Source organism: Sander lucioperca, chromosome 1 (genome assembly GCF_008315115.2).
Source record: "Sander lucioperca isolate FBNREF2018 chromosome 1, SLUC_FBN_1.2, whole genome shotgun sequence".
Classification (NCBI taxonomy): Eukaryota; Metazoa; Chordata; class Actinopteri; order Perciformes; family Percidae; genus Sander; species Sander lucioperca.
This window is the reverse complement of record NC_050173.1, coordinates 52,996,138-53,020,850: the sequence shown is the minus strand read 5'-3', so window position 1 is coordinate 53,020,850 and position 24,713 is coordinate 52,996,138. Positions and strand designations below refer to the sequence as shown.

The 24,713-nt window shown below is 41.3% G+C and overlaps 1 protein-coding gene across 4 annotated transcripts in view; it reads left to right on the top strand.

Moving 5' to 3' along the window:
* The window catches only part of il1rapl2 (interleukin 1 receptor accessory protein-like 2), a 574,476-nt gene that overhangs the window by 84,554 nt on the left and 465,209 nt on the right, over window positions 1-24,713 (top strand). For all 4 annotated transcript variants that reach the window (XM_031280024.2, XM_031280023.2, XM_031280026.2 and 1 more), the window contains exon 2: window positions 17,642-17,747. In XM_031280024.2, the coding sequence (XP_031135884.1) occupies window positions 17,663-17,747 (85 nt within the window). In that variant the 5' untranslated portion in view covers window positions 17,642-17,662. The remainder of the gene's footprint in view (window positions 1-17,641; window positions 17,748-24,713) is intronic.

Genomic DNA, 24,713 nt, shown 5'->3' with positions numbered 1-24,713 from the left:
GTCAACACTGTAGCAGCCCCCCCTCTTTATACTGCAGGAACACAATACTGAGTGTGCAAGAGTTTCCGATGACTCAGCAGGTGACTAAATAACATGAATGAAAAGTAAAGTCCAATGAAAATCAGTGCTAATGTTAGCGAGCTAAGCTAATAAGCTACGGTACTTAAGCCGCCTACACATGATCCATAGCAACACAGCCCAGGTAGGGCTCAGAGCAGAGAAGCAAAGCGCAGCGCAGGTATATGTTCTGGAATTGCTTGTGCCTTAGTAGGTCAGCGGCAACGAGGTCAAACTTTGAGCACAGCGCTCAGCGTCAATTTTGAAGGGGTGCGCAGCAAGGGTAGGTTGGGCGGCACCACTCTCTCCATAGGAAAACAATGGAACGGCAAGCGTAGAGCGGTTTCACCATGGATTATGTTTAGGTGGCTTTTACTCAAAATGAGTAGCAATGGGATCTGCAGTTAAGTAATACTTGCAAGTGATAATATTGCAGTAGCAGAGTGGCAATCGGGAGAGTCAGGACATTTCCCGGTGGGCCGGTAGTGTTTTGAGGCCACGAGGGCCGTTCTGATAATAGTTATACATTGCAAGTTCTTAGCAACACCATCCGGCGGCCTGGTGTGCGGCCGCTGCCCGCTGGTCAAATACAAACACAGGCTAATCAGAAAGCACTAACGAAGTGCAGGTCACAACCATGTCTAGGATTATCAGAAAAATAGGGGGGATCAGTGAGCGGCCCCTCCCCACATGGCATAGCCCTGGTTGGCCTATGACGTAAAGCCATGGAACACATTTTTCCCCCCTTCACGTTTGGAAGTCTGTCGGTAACATTAACGGACAGTGTGTGAGTCAAATGATGGAAAGCAAAAAAAGAAAAGGGAAAGGTGGCGCTGAGAAGGTCAGACTCAAAAGGAAAAAAATGATGGAGGAGGAGGCAGCGAAATGCTCCAAAATAACGGACATGTTCCGGGCATTAACGAGTAAAGATACTACTACTACAGATTCTACCACTTCGAAAGTTTGTTTAAATCCTGTGAAACTGCCGTTCTATTCAAAATTCCAAAATAAAAAGACGTATTAACAGGGAGTGGAAGGCAGGACTTAGGTTGTTTGTTTTGGTCGAATCCGTAGCTGTGCGTAGCCTACTGTCTTGAGCAACCAAAGCTAGAAGTACACATTGGGTTATGAAAACATTACACCTAATCAGTTTAAAACTGGGACCCTCCACTTGCTTTGTCTGGAACCCGTAAAGTAGGTCAGCGGCTTTCCTTTTTCTCAATTTGGCCGGCTGTGGCATAAGTTAGCTTGTCACTGAGTTCCAATGCGCTATTTGCGTTGGGCTAGTGTGGATCGTGTTGCTGTGCTGTGTGTTGTTCATTCATTCACCGCACCATCCGAACCCCCCCCCCCCCTCCCTCACTTACTGTACATTTTATTGATTCCCCAGGCCGCCTCAAAGTTTTAATCTGACTCTGGGTCGGGGTCAACAGCCGAATTGCAACCTGAATCTGTTGCAGGTATGGTAGAGAATCCACTGTTTTGCTCAAGGATACTTTAGTAGGATGCATACTTGACGCAGAGAATTGAATCCAGGATGTCCAGTTGAAGAAGGTCCAATCTCTCTAAACGAGAGAGGATGTCAGAAACTGAAAGTGAAATTGAAATGCACTGGATGTCTTATTGCGTTTCGTGTGATTGTTCCATTTGTCCCTAGTGTTCCATTTTGAGGCCAAACCAATTGCACCTCTTCTTACACAAATGAAATGGACGGATATCAAATATTTTATAATGATGACGAAGCGGCTTATGTTTCCATGTAAAACAGACTGCCTCTGTAGCCAAAACAGTGTGACTCATGCGGTTTGGGAGAGACAGTGTGACAGAATAAGGCTGGAGGCTGTCTTTATTATTGGATGTGTGGCTGAAGCGGCCTAATGGCTTAACACTGGTCTGTTTGGGACAAGAATAGCTTGCTATCAGTGTGCGTGTGTGGGGTTGGTGGGAGGGGTGTCTTAGTATGTGTGTATGTGTTCGCGGATGCCTGCAAGGGTTTGACTCATAATTAAACCAGTTATTAATATCTCCATATTGTTTCGAATCATCCTTTGAATTTTTTACCTTCGACCAAAAAAAAAAAGCCAAGGGATTAACAGCTCCATTAAAGTCTTTCTTTCCTGAAATACCACAAAGCTTTGACGTCAAAAGAAAAATGTAACTAGCAATGTCACATTTTTTTTTCATGACTCTGCATAAGTTGTTTCAACCCGTTCTCACTCCGAACTCGGAAAAAAACCTTTCAGCGTGTTTGTAGAACGTACTGAGGAGAGCAGGCAGCTACACGGGGTTTAGCGAGTAGTACGTAAGGGGGAAATTCCGCGTAGGGAGGTTGGTCGGGGGTGGTGCATGGGTCAAAACACAGGACTTTCACCCAGGAGACCGGGGTTCGTGTCCCACGTGTGTCTTTAACCGTCCCATTATAGCTGCATGTCATGGAAGCCGCTTTCTTCTTTAACCGGCCCGTTATTCCCGCAAGTCACGGAAACGTAAGCCTACCCACAACCTTTTCCTAAACTCAACTGTCCCGTTCCTGCGAGTCACGGAAACGTAAGCCCACCCACGACCTTTTCCTAAACTCAACCGTCCTGTTCCCGCGAGTCATGGAAACGTAAGCCCACCCATAACCTTTTCCTAAACCCAACCGTCCTGTTATTCCCACGAGTCATGGAAACGTAAGCCCACCCATAACCTTTTCCTAAACCCAACCGTCCCGTTATTCCCGCAAGTCATGGAAACGTAAACCCACCAACTAGCTTTTCCTTAACCTAACTGCGTCAAAAGGGACGTCAATAGTCCCGACCAAACGCGTTTAGTTAAAGCGTGTTATATGACGGTAAAGGAGACTTTTAGCGTCAATAACAACGACAAAGGCACCTGACCAAGCGTCCATATTTTACGAGATGGGAGTGAGAATGTGTTGTTTCTACACACATCACAAACCCTTAAACCTATGGAGTCAAACTAAACTTCACTAAAGACCACACTGGAACATGAGAATCACATCCAGGGCCTAGACATGTAAAGTTTATTGATATGTTTTTATTTAACCAAAAAAGTGAAATATCTTATTATATATATTTTTTTTTAATTTGTCGAATTTTTTTGACATTTTTTGTCGCTTTGCCCAGTTTTTTTGTGGCTTTCTCTGACATTTTTGTCACTTTTTGGTTTTTTTTATTTGTCGCTTTTTCCAACATTTTAACATTTTTGTCATTTTCTTTTTCTTTTTACACCTTTGCAACTTTTTTTTCTTCTTTTGTCGCATTTTTTGACATAAAGCCCTACAAAAGTCAGCAAAGAAGTTCCTTAGCCACCGTAGAGTATAGGAAATCACGCAAAAACAAAGATTACATTTTAAAAAGCAGCTACCACACAACCTACTTGTCGCATTTCCCCGTTTGACTGGGTAAACTCAGCCCGATCTGCCGGCGATTTGATTTCTCCCTGCAGATCAAGCTGGAAACCTGTACATTTTTCTATCCTGCTTCCGTTACAAATCTGCGGGGACCAATCACAAACTGGCTTATCCATCTGGCGCGCTATTGGCGGATTTAACACAATGACGACGGCAAGCAGCTTCTTGTTTACATTCAACATGGCAGCCACCGAAGCGCAGCAACCCATTGATGCCGCTATCGCTGCTGTTTTTAAATATTTCGAAGGCAAGTTTTCTCTGAAAACAGAACAGAAACTTGCCCTGGAACAATTCCTACAAAAGAAGGATGTGTTTGCCTTACTACCGACCGGCTTTGGTAAAAGCCTAATTTACCAGCTAGCCCCGCTGGTGGCCAAAAGAATGGAGCAAAGCACGTCACCTGGATCGTTGGTCTGATTGGTTGAAGGACTATCCAATCGCGTACAGGGTCATTTGAACTATGCCTGTTGATCACGCCTCTTGTGCAGTAGAAAATACAGAGCAGACTCCCCAGACTAATGTTCAATCTTAAAAGATCTGAATGGTCTGAATGATTGTCTATGTGATTGTCTTTTATGTATTGTATGTTCCTTTATATGTCTTGTCTTTTTAATCTGATTAGCACCAAGACAAATTCCAATCAACTATGTTGACATGGCAATCAAGTTTTGAATTGAATTGATCTTAAAAGATTGAGCTTGGTCTGTGATAGCCAGACTAGTTTCTCGTCTTTTGGGTCAAAATTTATTGTAAACCTAAATTGATATGCGGGACGTATCAAAATTTGTAAAGGGCCGGATTCGGCCCGCGGGCTTTGAGTTTGACACCTGTGCCTTAAACAGACACAAAATATAGGCCCCAATTTGATTAAATGAATACCCCAGCCAGCCCCCCTACACACACACACACACACACACACACACACACACACACACACAAAAGTACATTTTTTCTGCATTGTTCCACTTTTTTGAGTGCATGCAATATGTGACACTTACACACACTCTGACCCTGCTTAGATCTCCCTGTGCTCCGGTGTTAACATTATCAGAGACAGACAGACAGGATGAAAGATATGGGGGATTGTAATGCTGTAATGGTGTTTGTTCCCTCTGTGTTTGTATGTGTGTGCGTTTAAAAAAACTCAGATACCCTTTCATCCAAAGCCGACATCCACTTTCTTTCTTTGCTTCTTGTTCTCTCACTTTATATCTGTGTATGGTATTATTATTCCGTAGGTCATTAGGGTTTTGTATGAATACCCTCACACTCCTTTTATCCCTCCACCTCTACACACACACACACACACATACACACACACACACACACACACACACACACACACCGTAAGATTCCATTTCCATGCTTGCATTCATGGTGGATCAAACATCAAACAAGCTGCCACTGTTGTTAAAGCAAGTGTGTCAGTGTTCATGTGTGAAAAGAAGGGCGAGAGGGAGACTGGCCTTGGTGTGTGTGTGTGTGTGTGTGTGTGTGTGTGTGTGTGTGTGTGTGTGTGTGTGTGTGTGTGTGTGTGTGTGATTGGTGGGAGGCAATGCAGAGGGACAGACAGTGAGGACAAGATAAAGAGAGCTCAGTGTTTGGTGATGAGAGGGCTGATGTAGGAAGAAGAGTGTTAGTTGAAGACTGCAGCCACTATGAGCGAGCCAGTGTAAAAGAAGGAGAGCTAAATGTGCGCGTGAGAGTGAAGGAAAGAATACGTATGTGTGTGAGAGCAACAAAAGGATTTGTAGTATCCTCAAGGTAAAGTGAGTTATGAAATTCAGAGCTCCTTTATTTCATGGAGACACTATATATTTGGCAAAATGTCCCAGGGTCACCTTAAGTTAACTTACATACCTGTTAGATCATGGTTTTGCATCTTTGCTAACACCTAGCATACCATCTTACAATGCACTATGCCTATAGAGAAAGTAGCCTCCAAGCTAATAGTTCACCATATTTCTATGGTAGTTTGTGGTTTAGACATGTATTACAAACCCTTGCACCTAAACCCCTTAACCCTTGTGTTGTCTTCCCATTTCTGGGTCAAAATTTATTTTTATAAATATTTTATAAATATATTTTTAATTTCGTCTTTTTCAAAACTTTTGTGCTTTCACCCCTGATGTTTTTGTGGGCTTTTTTCCCCCCACGTTTTTGAAGCTTTTGCAGACGTTTTTGTCACTTTTTTTTCTCTATCATAATTTTTTTTTTTTTTGAATGCTATAAAATTGAATAAAACATTCAAATTTAAAGAACGTAGTGAACTGATCATTTATTTTACTTGTGAAGTGCGCTGTGTGGAACAATCTGCGTTATATTTCTGAAAAGTTGGTTGAAAGAAAACCACTTTTCTGATAAAGACATTTTTTTAATAATGGGTCAAATTTGACCCGAGGACAATACAAGGGTTAATGCCTTAGGCCCAAACCATTACAGAGTACAAGAACACGCGCGCACACACACACACACACACACACACACACACACACACACACACACACGCCTTTAGCAGTTGCATTAGGCCATCTGTGTTTCAGACTAAAAGGTTCAGAAAGTAGATACAGTAGATGTGTGTGTGTGTGTGTGTGTGTGTGTGTGTGTGTGTGTGTGTGTGTGTGTGTGTGTGTCTCTCTCTTGCGATACTTGAGTTGTAATTGCTAGGTTTGTAGCCGGCTCTCCTGTCCTCTCGTATCCTCTCTTTTTCTCATTCTCTCAGGAAATAATTGAAAAGTGTTGTAATTTTTTGTGATTTTTTTTTTCATCAGACGGAATATCAATTAAACATTTGGTCTCCTCCTCTCCTCATGTGCTATCGCGGCTCATTTTATTTAGTTGCATTGTTTTGTTGTGGAGCAGTGAGAATTTTGCTCCGGACCCATGGGTCTGTGGGAGTTTTCCAAACTGAAAGGGCCGAATATCCAGACCAAACAAGGTGGGGCTGGTCCAAAGGGCCCTTAGACTGTATCAAACTCAATTTCACTAAAGGCCACACTGGAAAATGAGTAGCACATAAAGGGTCAGGTAGGTATAGTTACAGAAATTGACTAAATTGATTTATTTAACTGAAAAAGTTTGCAGAGTCTTTGGAGATGATGGAGTCTAGACACTGGTGGCGGCGGCGAAGGAGCTCAAAGACCAGACTGAAGGAGGAAGACCCAGGGTGATGGTGACCGGAGGTGGAAGGGGAGGAGGAGGAGGAGGAGGGTTGCACGCTTTGCCTGAAATGACAGCTGGCAGTAGCAGAGAGAGAAACAGATTTAAAGCAGGGATGTAATGCTGTGATTGGATTGTGAATTTCGTGGTCAATTCTGGTTGGTTTACTGAAACTGAAAGCCTCTGAACAGTTGAATACTTTTAGGAAGAGAGAGCGGTGATTGAAGTTATTAGAAGTCTTCCTGAAAGAATTTGCACTGAGCTTCATTAGTCTTCTCACATAAAGCCCTAAAAGAGTCAGTCCTTCTGTCCCACCAGATATATACCTTTTGTGCATCCTGTGCATCTGTCAGCAATCGGCTTTTCAGATTTCCCCACTGTGTTTTGGACCTTCTACTCTACAATACCTGGTCTTGCGCCATTAAACCCTCCTGTTGCCCTCGGGTCAAATTTGACCCATTTTCTAAAAGTTTCTATATCAGAAATTTGGGTTTCTTTCAACCAAATTGTCAAAAGAAATAACGTGGATGGTTCCATACAACGCTCTTCACAAGTAAAATAAATGCTCAGATAAACTGAAAGTTGCGTGGTCGACGGGAAGACAACACAACATGCGTTCGTCCAATCAGCTGCAGCCATGGTGGTTGTAGGAGGGTGGAGAAATGAGTTTTTTTGTGATTGTTGCTGGCAAAAATCCTTGAATATGCAGCACGTTTTCTTAAGAAATGTGATGGAATATGCGGGATATTTATGCAATTTTATGCGATGAAATTGCGGGAACTTGCAAAAATTGCGGGAACTTGCAAAAACTGCGGTTTCATCATGGCTTCATCGCGGGGTTTGCAGCTTTTCGATGATGTTCACGTTGCGTAATTACGTCACTTCATAACGTTCCCCAACAGGGGAAAATGGCTGCTCTTGTGTGAAGTAAACACAACATTTTTCAACTTTCTGCTAAGATATATGAGACTTTTTTGCAACGAAAATGCGGGGATTATGAAATCATGCAAGCCCCGCATATTTTGCGCGAAAATCGGCAATTTATGTAGCGAAAGTGCGGCGTATTTCAAAAAATGCGGCCTTTGGCTGATTATGCGTTGAATTATGCGATTGCATAATCGCGTTTTTCTGGAGGGACTGAAGAGTCAACAAAAGGTTTCTTAGCCATCATAGAATTTAGCAAATCAAGCAAAACGATGAAGCAAAGTAGGCTTAAACAACCTTTTTTCACAGCGTGAATATGCAAACTCTCTGGTTCCGAGGCAATGTCCGAGTCTCAATGTCAGCAAATCTGCCAAATTCTGCTTTGAGTGTCGTAATATGCAGTTTGAAAAAACAGTTTCCCATCTTTTTGGTTTGGTAACTAGGCAGGCCAACATTTATTATGAACCTTAATTGTTATGCGGGTCGGATCAAAGTCTGCCGGGGGCCTTGAGACGCGTGACACGTGTGCCAAAGTATTCTTTAGCAGGACACTAAAGCCCTACCAGCTCCATGGCATCTGTTCTGTAGCTGACCCTGACCATCTCGTGGAGGAGGCAAGGGAAAATATACATTTCCTCACAAGTATCATATTCCTATTTCTAGGTGTTTATGTCTCAAAAACTTAAGGTCTTGATGCTAAACTCCATTGGTATTTCTCTTTCCGTTTATGTTTCGACTTTTCCAAAAGAACCTGATAAACACTACCCACATATGACTGACTCACACTTTGATTTTTGTCAGTGGTGCTTGGCAGAGTGCCTGCCTCACCATCTTTACCTGAAGACAACAGCTCAATTTAGCTTCTTCTGCGATAGTACAACATTACCTGACACAACCTGTTTTCCTCCTCTGATGACAGCAGACTGACTGTAGGCTGGAAGGCCAGGAAGAGGCCAGATAAAAACAAAGAAAGCTAAAGTCTGGCTGGTCCCACGTGCATGTCAGAGTGTGTGCATAACCGAGTTGTTAGTCATTCTTTTACAAGCCAAAATAAAAACGGCTCATTATGGATTTTTTTCCATATTTTTTTGTTTAGCTTTGTTGTCTTATAAGCCTTTTTATATGGCACTGAAACTGTTTTAAGAAGTCTTAAATATACCTTGATGAATAGCACTCTGACACAATCGCCATAGAGACAGCACATTTAAGTCCTGCCCCCACCGGAGCGGAAAAGAAATCTCCGCTCTCCATTGATCTGTAATGCGTGAAGGTTCCTCCTCATCAATTTTGTCTGCTAGCAAACAACAGAAAATTGCCTAAATGCTGCTGTGTGGTGATATGAACTACCAACTATGTAAATAACCCATAACTTGAGTTTTTAGAAGCTGTGGACCCGAAAAACTGAGCTTTTATGAAAACAAAAAGTGGATACAGACATATGGAATCAGCAGGAAGAATGGAGAGACTGTGGGATCCTGATGCTAAACCAACGTTACCATAATTCCTCAAATAAAAACCGGTAGTCCTAACCCTAACCCTAACCATTGCCTAATCCTAGTGCCTAGCCAGGCAGCGCTGCCTGGAAGGAGACGTTGGGGGCTAAAAACACCGATAAAAGCACAGTAGTCCACAACGTCTTGTCATGTATAAGAAAAACGTTATTTTTTGTGTCTTATTTTGTTATGTTACCCTGTTCCCCAGCTTCTGTTCTTTTATTCTACTTTAGACTTCTTTTAATGTGGGTGCACAATGAGAATGAAATGGCATTTGTAAAGTATAATACGTTGGAAAATTACTGACTTGATGAAGGGGGGTCAACAGTTTAAACTGGAGCAAAAGCATATAGAGATGATTGGTACTTGGTATTCGGTGTGTGCAACAAATATGGAAACATAACAGCCGGGTAATGCTGGATTTTATTGGCAAGTCTCATGTTGTAACTGCCTTGTAAAAGTAAGAGATATGAATCTTACCCTGCAGCCAATTCTCCAAACCCAAAGCTCTGACCTGCTGTACTATCTTACACAATAGACATTGTTATTTTCTGTGGTTTGTGTGTGAGTGTGTGTGTGTGTGTGTGCGTGCGTGCGTGCATTAGGGCTGGGCAATATACATCGACATATCGACTTTGATATATGAGACTGGACATCGTCTTAAATTTTGGATATCGTGATATTAAACAATTGTCTTTTCCTGGTTTTAAAGGCTGCATTACAGTAAAGTGATGTCATTAGTCTGAACTTACCAGACTTACTAGCTGTTTTATTACTTGCCTTCACCCACTTAGTCATTATATCCACATCACTGATGATTATTTATCTAAAATCTCATTGTGTACATTTTTTTGGGAAAGCACCAAAAGTCAACCCTACAATACCAGTAGCAGCAATATCGACATTGAAGTATTTGGTCAAAATATTGCGATATTTGATTTTCTCCATATCGCTCAGCTCTAGCGTGTCCGTCTGTCAGCTGCTAATCTGCTAAGCATACTACTGGACTCATCAGCCAAACTTTTTTTTGTGTGCAAGTAAATGACTGTATGCCCAAGGGACCTCTCGTGTGATTGCGGTGATTCACAGTTTTTGAAAAACCTATTTTATTGACGACTCTGTCATTGAGTGCTGTAGAGCTGCTATGTGAGCCCTGATGTACAAGCAGGGAGCCAGTAAGGGGGAACAAGTGTTTCTAGCTATTGTGGGTGTTGTGCATAGAAAATAGGGGCGCCTGTTTTGACTGGCGCCAACTCTTCTTAGTTTGGAAGAGGAGAGGGACACGCCTGGTCGAGATCTTTTCTAGTTATTCATTTATTTATCCTTTTAATAAAAAATTTAAAAAAACACTTCTTTTGGCACAAAATCTCTGCTAAAGGCAAAGTAGTAGCTAACCAGTTTTTCTGCAATAATTATGAGTACACCAAGACCGGCGGAAACAAAATATTAATAACTTTCTCATGGCCACATAACCAATAGGGATAAATAACATTAATAATGTTTTTATTATTAAAAGGAAGGAGAAATTAGAAAAATAGATATGCTCCTTTTGCTCTCAGCTAGTGATGGCCAAATGAAGGTTCATGAAGCTTCGTGAACCATTTTCTTCATTTCCTGAGCCCACTGGATGACGCTTAAGGAATGGCAATTCAGTGTGCTTTCAACCCTTTGTTGAACACAGAGCACCATCTAGTGGGGAAATGAGAACATTTTTCAAAATTCTCAAAAAGTTCATGAAGCTTCATGTGGCCATACCCTCAGGTGGCAGGAGGGGCGTGTCCCTGTTTGTTTTGATTGACAGCAGGGGAAGAGAGACAATGTAAATGTGCTTGCAGTCTTGTGTAAAGTACTTAAAAACAATACTTGACGAAGTCAAAGTATACTTTATTATGGGAAATTTGTTTGGTCAAAGTGTAGCACATTTAAGACACACAGGTACATAAGTAGGTACCCCACACACACACACACACACACACACACACACACACACACACAAAATAACATTAAGGAATACATACTTAGGTATGAACTAGAGCTGGGCGATATGGAGAAAATCAAATATCCCCATATTTTTTGATAAAATACCTCAATATCGATATTGTGGCGATATTGTAGGGTTGACAATTGGTGCTTCCACAAAATATGCACACAATGAGATTTTTGATAAATAATCATCAGTTATTTTGATATAATAACTAAGTGGGTAAAGGCAAATAATGGAACAGCTAGAACAGTCTGGTGTGTTCAGAAAATTACATCACTCTACTGTAATACAGCCTTAAAAACCAGGAAAAGACAACACTTGTGTCATATCAGGATATTACGATATCCAAAATGTAAGACAATATCTAGCCTCATATATCGATATCGATATAATATTGATATATTGCCCAGCCCTAGTATGAACACAACTCACAGCCTTCCCCCACTTGACTACAATCAATCAGTAGCAGGCTTGAAACATATAGGCCTAAGGCAACATTCCAAATAAACGAAAAACACAATGTTGCAAGAGTCACGCTAAACCTTTTGGTTTTAATTGACCTTTGCAGCAGCCTACTGTTGCCACGATTGCTGAGTTGGAACCTCCTATATAAGGGGTGGGTAGGATCATTAAGTATCTGCATAGCCATACTCACAATAAGATCTGACCATAGCTGAGTGACTGACATCTGACTACATCCAATAATTTTTCTCGCTGTCTTTACCAAACGCTGCAATTTATCTTGGTCTTGTTTGCACATGTTCCCAAATACGCCGACTAAGCCAAAGGACAATACGCTCTGAAGGACTGTTTTGTAAAACGATTCTAAAATAATACAGTCCACCTGAAAGTAGTTAAGCTTACGTAAAAAGAACATTCGCTCACATCACTCACATGTGACTCACATCGGGTAGTGACAGCAGTTAATTAGCTATCTAGCGGTAGCCTGCAAACTGATGTTAGCAGTGCACTTTTCCCCAGTGAATGTTTGTTTTGGTTGGCTCCTTAACAAGCTAAGGTGCAGGACAAGATGTCTGTTCATGTAAGTGATATAAGAAGGAGATCTTAGCAGGAAAGCTGTAGATTGTTATCCAGAGTCTTGTGTTGTGTGGCAGACTACTGTCTGGCTGCTATGTGACAGGTCCATTGCACATTTTTATGAAAGATATTTTGGCAAGTCACAGTAGGAACAGCACAGGTGCAACTACTAACACTAACGATGGCTAAATTCCATTTAGCTGCATCGGTTTCAGGTTACTGCGCTTTTATGGCGAGCCAAAATGTTTGCTGTGAGAAATGTCGTGTTGGGCTTTGATCCTCACATAATCCATCAGAACTGATTACTGGACTGTAGGGATGTCCCGATCATCTTTTTTTTTACCCCTGATCCGATCCGATTTTAAAAATATTAAATATCTGTCGATACTGCGGTCCCAATCCAATACTTATATTTGTTCAGATAATAGAGCTGCACATCAAAAATAACTAAGTACACAAAGACAAGTAAACTAAACTAACTAAGCAAATTGCAGCAAATTAGTCTTTTCTCTCAACACTAAAACAGTTCTCTTTAGGATCCCAGTAAACCCCCAACCAAAGAATAAACAGTTTCAAGTTTCCTGCTGGACAACGGAAACTAAACTTAGTGATGCCTCTTGCGCTCAATAGTCAATAGTCAATCTTTGATAAAACTAAACTTAGTGATGCCTCATGCCGGTCAATCTTTGATTTTCTGATTGTTTTCTGATTTTACTGATGTCGGCTCCAGGAAATAACGGCCTGTAAGCGTGGTTTCCTGGTGGGATCAAGGAGGAAGTCTGGAGAATTGAAGTAATCCACTTGTGTAAAAAAAACGGGTGGCTAAGAAAGACTTTTGTACTTGTTGCCAAGGACTGGCATGCTACAAGACCCTTTCTGGACTGACAGTGGTGAGTGGCTGCGCGCCATATTGGTTTGAAAGTGCATCCAGGCAGTCTGGCGGGACAGACAGTGAGATCCTCCGAGTGGCAACTGCCTGACTGTCGTGTATGGTTTGTTTTTACAATGGGCCAGCTGCCGTTTTTACAGATTGCTATATGTGCAGATTTTTTCCACTTTTTCGTGAAATTCAAGCACAGTGACCAAGCTAACACTGACAGTTCAGTGGTGTGAATGTTAAAGGGCAACTATTCTATAGCATTTTCAGGATAATACTTGTATTTTGTGTTTGTAGTAGTACTACTAGAACATGTTTACATGCTTTAATGTTAAAAAACACTTTATTTTTATTAATATTATTATAGGTCCGGAGCTTAGTCCTGATGGTCTTGAGTGTGTTAGCATCAACGGACCTGAGGAGGCGGGCGGGAGCATGGCGGGTGAGGAGGTCGGAGAGGTATGGAGGGGCAAGGTTATTCAGTGCTTTGTACGTGAGGAGGAGTAAGTCATACTGTGATGCCGCTCAGCTCGGCAAGTTTGCTGACGGGTGTCGATGAGTGCCACAAGTCGCCTGCCAGTGCTTGGCTTCTGCCACAGACTAGTCGATGCGCTGACTTTTGATCGACGCCTCTCTGACGACCGTCAGGCAGTTGCCACTGAGGCGTCAATGCCACTTAGAGGATCTCGTCCCTACTGTCTGCCGGTCTTTGTGGCGCAGGGCGTGTGTGATTAAAGGTAGCGATCACTACGAGCTGATGTACATGATCAGAGTAAGGTAAATGGGGTGAATGCCGATCCCCGATCATTAAAAAAAATTAAGTGAAAGCCAAAATCGGCCCCGATACTGTGATCGGGATCAGGACATCCCTACTGGACTGTATTATTATTATTATTATTATTATGAATATGCTTTGAACTGTCCCTGTGACGCTATCAAGATGATGGTGAAACACACTACTTGTACAGGTAAAAAGAAAGTGTGTTTGTGCTTTTGAATCCTATATCAAGAGCTGAAATGTTGATATATGTGCTTTCAATTACAAGTGATGAAAGGCAGCATGAGAGATGATTTCCCATTGGCAGTGACACAGCATCCTTCATCATATTGTTGTTCTTTTGGCTTTGTTCTTCAATTTCAATTTGGTCCCAGTTTTAGATCCTCATCCCATCATTTCATTGTCCATCTTCAGAGGCAAAGCACTCTAGCTCAAATATCTACACCCATATATGTTCTATCATCAGCTATGCTACTGTTCATTCAAATGAAATGTGATTTCAATCAGCAGTCGAGCTGGAGTTTGAGTTCCCTTTATTGTCATATGTATACAAAATACAATGAAATGACTGCTGGCATAGCTAATCTTCCTCAATCTGTCCCTGCTTTACTGTGTGTGTGTGTGTGTGTGTGTGTGTGTGTGTGTGTGTGTGTGTGTGCGTGTGTGTGTGTGTGTGTGTGTGTATGTGTGTGTGTGCATGCAATACAGTTTGTACACAGAAAGCATGAGAAAATGTGATTGTGTTCTATCAATGTGATTTCACATGGCTGGCTCACATGGCTTGTGTGTGTGTGTGTGTGTGTGTATGTGTGTGTGTGTGTGTGTGTGTGTGTGTGTGCGCGCGCATACAATACAGTTTGTACACAGAAAGCATGAGAAAATGTGATTATGTTTTATCAATGTGATTTCACATGGCTGACTCACATGGTGTGTGTGTGTGTGTGTGTGTGTGTGTGTGTGTGTGTGTGTGTTGTGTCCCAAAAGCTTCTGCAGCCTTTGTATTCGTCGCCTATGGTCAAATCTAATTTGGTTTCTGTATTTTGAATTTAATCAGCTGAAAAGAAAGAAGTTTTCGAAACCCCACCAAACCCGTGTATCTGATCAATAATAATGTTTTTTTGCTGCTGTTCATGTGCCATAATAAAACGTTTTTGTTTTTCGCTTTTTACAGCCTATTGGCCCACAAACACCTACCCTATTGTCTTTTTTCTTTCCCATTTGTAGCTTGTAAAGACAAGAGATACCAACGGACATTTTAACATCCATTTGATATCATGTCAAATCAAAACAAGACAAAAAAAGAACATTGAAATCACATTGAAATCACTGTATACATATTCAACTAACTCTCATAGAAATGAGCAGGGCTCGGCCTCGAACGCTGTATCCAGTTGTTATGAAACGCGCAATTAAATTTCCAGAAAGGAAAGCAATTTATGATACAGTTAAAACAGATGAGAGAGACTTTGTTCAGTTTTTACAGAATGAAATCTAACATATTCACAACACTGTTAAAATAAAAATGACCTAATTATGAGTGAGGCCAGTGACGTTAGCAACAGTTTAAAGGTAATTAGTAATATTAAAATATGTATGACAGTTTGGTAGCCCACAGAAAATGTGTAAAACTCCCCCAAACTGCGCTAACCATACAAAAAAAATGCTGTCTTATCTATCCACGTATCTTAAGATGCAGTTGTTTGAGTGTTGTCTTGGGTGCAAGTACATTTAAACATTAGGTGTTTTTGCCCAATTTCATCAGAATACATGTCAGCCAGGATTCATGTTAATACCACATGGAAGTGGAGTCGAAGCGTGCTTTTATTTTGTCAGACCAATTAACAGGAGTTGGACTTTCTCCAAAACTTGTAACAGTCATGCAGTATGCATCTAGATGTAGTCTGGATATTGTTTCCTTGTGAGAATCAGATGTGATACATGGAGGGCTGTAGTCAGGTCTACCTTTGTCAAGTCCAAGACAAGTCCAAGACCAGGACTAGTCGAGACCGAGTCAAGACCGAGTCCAAAGAGGTCCAAGTCCTAGTCAAGACCGAGTCCAAAAAAGAGACTCTTCGAGACCACTTACTTACCTGTTCATAATTTATGTGATGTGAGAGGCAGTATATCTTCTATTTTAAGATGATCATTTTGCGATCATTATTATTTGTAATGATTAAAAAGCATGTGCAGAGTACACCACTGTAGGATCAGGCCATATTTACTTTGAGTATAACAATTCCACTTAAGTCACATAAGGCTGAAGTGCAACTTCAAATTTTAGATGTTGAGTATTTCTATTCTGGTTCAACAAGAACATTGTGGACTGCCGATGGAAAATGTAACAAATAACAAAGATATATGTTCCCATTCTTGAACTGAATACTTGTCTTAAAGAATCCATAGTACAAAGTGCTCGCTGACATTGTGTCAGTGGCCAAAATTAAAATGATTGATGCCCGATGATTGAGGTATATGACGCAGCCAGGCGTATATCAGGGGACCAATGTTAATGCCTGTTCTAGATGGATTTTGAATTAATACTAATACCTGTTTTCTGAACAAGCGCGCTTCATCGTTGATTTTGTTTTGAAAGAGGAAGTTACTTTAGAAAAAGAGCATACAGTGCTGGACTCAGTCGAGACCAACTAGAATATTTTGCAAGTCCAATGGCCGACTCCGAGACAAGTCCGAGTCCAAATACCAACGAGTCCAAGACGAGTCCGAGACAATAGAATAGAACACTGCAGCCAAAATCTTGACAAAACTAGAAGATATGATCATATAACACCCGTTCTGGCCTCTCTTCACTTCTTTTAAATAAGGCCCTGCATGGACTCTAGGGCTGGGCAATATATATCGATATTATATCGACATCAATATATGAGACTAGATAATGTCTTCAATTTTGGATATCGTAATATGACACAAGCGTTGTCTTTTCATGGTATTACAGGCTGCATTACAGTAAAGTGATGCAATTTTCTGAATTTACCAGACTGTTATAGCTGTTCTGTTATTTGCCTTCACCCACTTAGTCATTGTATCCACATTACTGATGATTATTTATCTAAAATCTCATTGTGTTTTTTAAATTTTTTGTGAAAGCACCAAAAGTCAACCCCACAATATCGCAGCAATATCGACATTGATGAATTTAGTCAAAAATATTGTGATATTTGATTTTCTCCATATCGCCCAGCCCTAATGGACTCGCACCATCTTATTTATCTGAGCTTATTATACCATATACACCGGCATGCACTCTCCGCTCCCTTGATGCTGGTCTCCTTAGTCATTCTTCTATAAACAAAAAATCTGTTGGTTATAGAGCATTCTCCTACAGGGCCCCTCATCTTTGAAATGGCCTCCAAATTCATGTTATAGAAGCTTGTTGACATTTTAAAATCTAGATTGAAAACCGACCTTGTATTGTTTATTATTACTGCTTTAATTCTGTTCAATTGTCTTGTTGCTGTCTGTTATTTCTGTGTTCCTTTAATTGTAAAGTGCACTGAGACGATGTTGAATAGTGATTTTACACTTACAAATTTGGTAACACTTGAAGGTATCTACATAAGAGTGACATGACACTGTCATGAACACATTACACTGTCTTGAACACATGACACTGTCATGACACAGTCATGACACATGAACCCTAACCCTAACTCTAACCCTAACCATAACTTGTCATGACAAAAACCGAATGACACTTAAAGAAGCGTTATGTCATAAACATTTATGACTTGTTTATAATGTTTATGACACGTTCATGACAGTGTCATGTCACTCTTATGTAGATACCTTCAAGTAAAGTGTAACCTAAAATTTGATTGAATAGAAAAAGGTCTCGAAAAAGGTCTTGAGTCCGAGTCCTCTCTAAAACTCTGTCCATACTGTGTCCTGTTTCCTGAAGGTGCCAGTGGAGACTAGAGAGATGAAGACTCTATCCCTCCTCTTCCTCCTCCTCCTCGCCTCGGGAGCCTGTGACGACGTCAAGTACATCTCCAAGAGGAACTCAGGTAGGATGAACAGCCTTGGTGTTTGATGCCAACAGGCGCGCTACCAATCCATGTAATGTTGCTGTTTTCTCGTCTTGAAAGATCCCAGGCTTTCGTCTTTTTTGAGGATCTGTCTCTAGGGCTGGTTACGGAATTCCATACTTTTTAGGCACCGACTGAATTTCCCCTAAAGTGTCATGTATCGAAAAATGCCTCTTCATTCAATACCCAATTTCAATACCTAAGGAGCAAATCTCACCAGCATCAGTGAGCCAATAAGCATGCAGCATGCTTCTACCAAGATCTAATAATGTTTGTGATAGGCTATCTAACGTCTCACGTCGTAGAAGTATGCAGGAAAAACTCTACGTTACGCACAGAGACGGGGCTCACGTTTAGGAACCGGTATTGAAGTCACAGGATTGGTATTGGTACGGGTATCGAAAAACAGTACCCAGCCCTATCTGTCTCTCACTTGTATTGCCTATGTTTTTAGTTTCTCTGTCATCCTTTTTCATTGCAGTCCTCTCCCGAATCGAACAATAATGCCACCTCTCGTCTTTTCTCATACTACTCCCCGCTCTTGTTGCTGTCAAATATGCTCCCTCTCTTCTTTCCCAACAATTCTCTCCTTTTCCAATTCTGTCGTCCTTTCTGATGCATTGACATGTCTTTTTAACTTGATGCCATGGATGTGTACTTGTACTTTGCTCGCGCCATTTCTTTCTTTTTCACAATCACCACCCTCTGTCTTTTCTCAGAAAACACTTCTCTCCAAACTCTATCTCTGAGCTCAGATCTGTTTCCCTGCCTCTCCTATTTCTGCTGATGGTGTGTAATGACCAGCGCATCTGACTGCTTGCTGTCCTTGTTGCTGCTGTTGTGCTCATTTGTGTATCGTTGGACAGCTGATGACAGATCTGCTGATGGTCTTTTATTTGGGATCGATTTGTTGTTTCTCAATGATTGGCTCGACAGAGAGAGTTTGATTGCGCCATTAATGGTTGACATGCTCTCTCCATCATTCTTTGTGTGATACTGTATAGTGAGTGGTGCATGTGTGACAGAGGTGAGCTACACATTCTCGCTTTGTTTACATATGAACGCATTGTGCGTCAGTTTCCTGCTGTCTTTGCGTTTCAGGGACGAAGACAGGGGTGGTGGAGCGGGGGGTTTCGGGTGGTTCGAAAGACCCTTCCCCTCACTACCAAAGGTCGACAATTTAAGTCAGTTTCTTTTTTTGTGAACTAGTTTTGGTTGTTGTAATAAACAAGTGTCTTTTTAAAAAACAACGGCCAATTTTTCAAATCCCCCTCAAATGAAAATGATCCAAACCAAACCGAAGCTCCTAATCTTTTTAAAAGCACCACTTCTGTGAATGTGTTAACTGGCACGCAACACATGTGTCTGTCTGTGTGTTTGGACTGAAAAAGGTGGTACATGATTTTGGTAAGCAGTTTGACAACATTGTTGTAAATATTATTACCGTGCATCAAAAGGTGTGCTCGTTAAGATACCAGCAGACATGCTAATCCAGCACAAAAAGTCACCAAAATGAAGTATTTGAACCTCATTATTAAATCCATAATGAGGGAAAAACTGCAAAAAAGTCCAAAAAAATATAAATATAGAGAGGCAAAGTCCCTACCTGTACGACGGACCACCATGGTACCTTATTTTGGAAAAAATATGAACGGTAGTAAATGGGGAAAGACAAATTCATTTTTGATCCCGTTTGAATTGAGCCTGGGATTAACCATATGATATTGTTAAAGATAAGACTGTAGAAAAAGACGACACACTTCGACAAGTTGCAAGGGTGTTGCAAGCTATGGTGTCTGTGTGTATCTTACCGGGATGTAACGTAACTCAAACGAGCAGCAAATCTTGCTCGTTCTTTCACTTCTCGGCTGATAAAACATCACTGGATGAAACACATCAGGCAAGATAACATCACATGTTGTGGAATATAGTTGAGCTAGCTAGCGAGCGAGCTAAACGAGCAGCAAGCAAGGTGACGTAAATGGTTGGAGATGAGATATGTAGCTCACTGAGCGGTTTCACACAAAACTAAGTGGTACTACGACAAACCTAGAAAGACTACTCACCTCAAAGGCGCATGTGTGACGTCTCGCTAAAGCTACGGTGTCTGTGTGTTTCGTACCGTGATGTAACGTGACTCAAACCAGCGGCGAATCTTGCTCGTTCTTTCACTTCTCGGCTGATAAAACATCACTGGATGAAACACATCAGGCAAGATAACATCACATGTTGTGGAACATAGTTGAGCTAGCTAGCGAGCGAGCTAACCGAGCAGCAAGCAAGGTGACGTAAATGGTTGGAGACGAGATATGTTGCTCACTGAGCGGTTTCACACAAAACTAAGTGGTACTACGACAAACCTAGAAAGACTACTCACCTCAAAGGCGCATGGGTGACGTCTCGCTAAAGCTACGGTGTCTGTGTGTTTCGTACCGTGATGTAACGTGACTCAAACCAGCGGCGGATCTTGCTCGTACTTTCGCTTCTTGGCTGATAAAAAGACGCTGGCTAAAACACATCCGGTAAGATAACGTCACGTGTTGTGGAACAGAGCTAAGCTAGCTAGCGAGCTAGCCGAGCAGAAAGCGTGGTGATGTAAATTGTGGCAGACGAGATATGTAGCTTACTGAGCGGTTTCACACAAAACAAAGTGGTACTACGACAAACCTAGAAAGACTATTCACCTCAAAGGCGCATGGGTGACGTCTCGCTAAAGCTACGGTGTCTGTGTGTTTTGTACCTGGATATAGCGTGACTCAAACTAGCAGCAAATCTTGGTCATTCTTTCGCTTCTCGGCTGATAAAACATCACTGGATGAAACACATCAGGCAAGATAACGTCACGTGTTGTGGAACATAGCTGAGCTAGCTAGCTAGCGGGCAAGCTAACCGAGCAGCAAGCAAGGTGACGTAAATCATTGGAGACGAGACATGTAGCTCGCTTCTCAGCTGATAAAAAGACGCTGGCTAAAACACATCAGGTAAGATAACGTCACGTGTTGTGGAACAGAGCCAAGCTAGCTAGTGGGCTAGCCGAGCAGAAAGCATGGTGACGTAAATTGTGGCAGACAAGATATGTAGCTCACTGAGCGGTTTCACACAAAACTATGTGGTAGCTACTACGACAAACCTACAACAAACGGAGACTTTCTTGAGGTGCAAAATTATCTTTTCAATTGATGGACATCACGTGTTAATCGTGGCTTCATTTAAACCTGATCAAAAAATGATTTGTCTCCCCCCCGTTCACTACCATGCATGTTTTCTGAAATAAGGTCCCATGGGATCCACCAGAAGGGGAGGGACTTTGCCTCTCTGTATGATGCACTGAATATTTGATCTGCAGTTTTATAAGAGGTTCTGTAATTATAAATATTACCAACAGCATTTGTAATGTCATTGTCATGCAGCCTGCCAAGTCCTGAAAGTGATAAAAACACAGAAAATTACTTACAGACTTTTTAGCAAACTCAGGTCATCTAATTATAACAATCCAGTTAGAATTGATTCCCCTGTAATGTAATCCTGCCTCACTATTTTGCTTGCTTGTATAAGTGAGAGTGTAGGTGCTGGCGGTTTAATGGAGGGAATTTAAGGGCAACCATAACAATCCTTTAGAAATCCTTTTGTAATTACACCCACATCTAAGAATGGCATCACAGGGTTTTCACCTACTACTGTGTAAAAATAACTTTAGAGCTTTAAAGGCCCTATTTTTCTTGTTACAATAAGTGGTAGGATCTGTTGGAACATTTTTTTATTTTTTTTTTTAACGTGAGAGCTTTGCATTTTTATGTTTTTCTATGTGCTCTTCTCCCTGGTTTGACTTGGACGGTGCTCAGTTGTAAAAAATCATGCACATACTCCCTGGCTCCAATCAGGATTTAGCAACATTTTGATCAGATTCGTATTTTGTATTTCTTTATTTTTTGGGCTTTTATTGCCCTTATTTCATAGGACAGATTAAGGCAGGGAAGTGGGAGAGAGAGGGGGATGACATGCAGAAAAGGGCCACTGTCAGAATCAAACCTGTGGCCGCTGCGGTAAGGACTAAGCCTTGGTACATGGGGGGGCATGCTCTACCAGGTGAGCTACGAGGGTGCCCCTGAATCAGATTGGTTGTTGGTTATTGCCTCTCTGATCCACCCACACAGTCCTGAAAGGAATAGTTTGGCAATATGTGAAACATGCTTATTCACCTGACGCGCATTAGGAAATCTTTTTTTTTTTAAATCTTTTTTTTTTTTTTAAGATACCTTTTTGGGAATTTTAGTCCTTTATTATATAGGACAGCTGAAGATGTGAAAAGGGAGAGAGAGTTGAACCTGCGGCCACTGCGACAAGGACTAAGCACGCTCTACCACCCCTTCTCCACCCAGTTGCTTGTAGCACATCATTTAGGTTGAGTACATGAAATAGCAATCATTCCTACTGCTCATCTGTTACAAAAAAACTAGGGCTGTCAAACATTTTTTTAATCGCGATTAATCGCTGAATGTCTATAGTTAATTGCGATGAATCGCATATTTTATCACATGATTAAAATTCTATTATTTTGCATTTCAGAACTGTTTTTAAGTACATATTAACGAAAGCAATTGTTACCAGTGTATCTTGATTGGGAATCAAATGAATGCAAAGAAAGTTACTTTAAGAACTTGATTTTAAGATTTATAATTATTTATTTACTGTAAACAAAAGAAAAATGTGTGAATCTGTCATTATTGCACAATTCCTCCAAGTACCTAACTAAAAAACGAAAAATCCCTATCCTGTAAAACCCAATAAGCGTCGTTTTTACACTTTGGGTTTTGTACAGATTAAACAAACAGGATATACCTTGTTAATTTGTGAGCTTTATTCTATATGTGCGTATAGGTGGATTTTGTTACCTTAAGACAGAACCAGGCTATTCGTTTCCTCCTGTTTCCAGTCTGTGTGCTAAGCTATGATTGGGTTTGATTAGGCCTTGATTGTTACCAAAAGATGCAAAATGGCAAAAGGAACATATCAGGGCCCATTTATGATCACTTCATGTACTGGCAGTAGTAAGACATGTTATGTAATATACAAGTAATTAGGATTCCTGCTTGGCGGTCAACAGTCTGGGTCATTTACAGAAAAATAGCCTGTAGCTGGAAGGCATTTATTGACGTGGTGAAAGGAACTTGCCAAAATGTCTTCCAGGCCACCCCGACACCCACATAAAGTCCTCCCCGTAAGTAATTTTGCTGCAAAACCTCCGACGGAATAGAAAAGTGATTCATTTTTTTAAATCAGACAGATAGAGAAAAGGCGATGAGTAAAAATACCACATTTGTCTTGAATTTGTTATTTGGTGAGAGCAAATTCCGTCTTTTGTAAAGCTTGGCGAGGGTGGGTTTCAGAGTGTTCACTGCACTCCTCGCTCACTGTCATCTTTAGCTTCCTCTCCATTCACCTTTTTTCTTTCTGCACGCCTGTGTCTCTCTCGATTTCAGCGTACTGACTGCGTGGTTGAGCCAGTGGGAGTTTTTGTTTGACATTTGCTGTGTACGTGTGTGCGCGTACGCTCACAGGCATACCTGCATATGTAAATGGTCTGCTTTGTGTCTTTTTAAACAGTGACTGTGTGTGTGGGCGCTGTATATATCCAGGTTTTAAGCGTGTGTGTGTGTGTGTGTGTGTGTGTGTGTGTGTGTGTGTGAGCTCCGTAAGTGTGCTTCATTGTATGCTCTCTCTGGATGTGCTCTCACCTTCTGAGTGTGTGTGTGTGTGTGTGTGTGTGTGAGAGAGAGAGGTGTGCACAGAGCAATTATGTGATCAGAGCAGAGCCAAGCGGACATTTATGTGGGCGAGCGCCACAGTCGCTGTTAGATCTTCCTCGCTGCTTGTGTGTGTGTGTGTGTGTGTGTGTGTGTGTGCGTGCGTGCGTGTGTGTTACTGGACTCCTTATGGATAGGAACTACCATTTCCTTTTGTCAGCCCCCCCCCCACGCTGTGCTTTGATGCAGCACCCGCTGCAGAAAGAAAGTGGACAAATTGCTATGAGACACAGCAGAGAGAAAGCAACGGAGGAGACACTTTAAAGGGATGTTTATACAGATGAAAACACAAATAAGGCAAAGTACATGGTAGTTGAATGTGAATGTGCAGAAATATTCTTTTTAAGAACATTTTATTTTCAAATGTATTAGTTTTAAGGAAGACACTACTCAAATAAGTAGGTGATTAAATCTATCTATCTATCTATCTATCTCTGTCTGTCTGTCTGTCTGTCTGTCTGTCTGTCTGTCTGTCTGTCTGTCTATCTATCTATCTATCTATCTATCTATCTATCTATCTATCTATCTATCTATCTATCTATCTATCTATCTATCTATCTGTCTGTCTGTCTGTCTGTCTGTCTGTCTGTCTGTCTGTCTGTCTGTCCGTCTATCTGTCTATCTATCTATCTATCTATCTATCTATCTATCTGTCTGTCTGTCTGTCTGTCTGTCTGTCTGTCTGTCTGTCTGTCCGTCTATCCGTCTATCTGTCTGTCTATCTATCTATCTATCTATCTATCTGTCTGTCTGTCTGTCTGTCTGTCTGTCTATCTATCTATCTATCTATCTATCTATCTATCTATCTATCTATCTATCTATCTATCTATCTATCTATCTGTCTGTCTGTCTGTCTGTCTGTCTGTCTGTCTGTCTGTCTGTCTGTCTGTCTGTCTATCCGTCTATCTGTCTGTCTGTCTGTCTATCTATCTGTCTATCTATCTGTCTGTCTGTCTGTCTGTCTATCTGTCTATCTATCTGTCTGTCTGTCTGTCTGTCTGTCTGTCTATCTAGCTTATGCCTACATATATACTATTTTTGAGATAATAGGTGATTGGTTTTATTCTACATCAAAGCCGGAGTTAAAAACTTCTAATGCGTCGAAGACAATTGGTCTATTGATTTTTATTTTAACTAAACT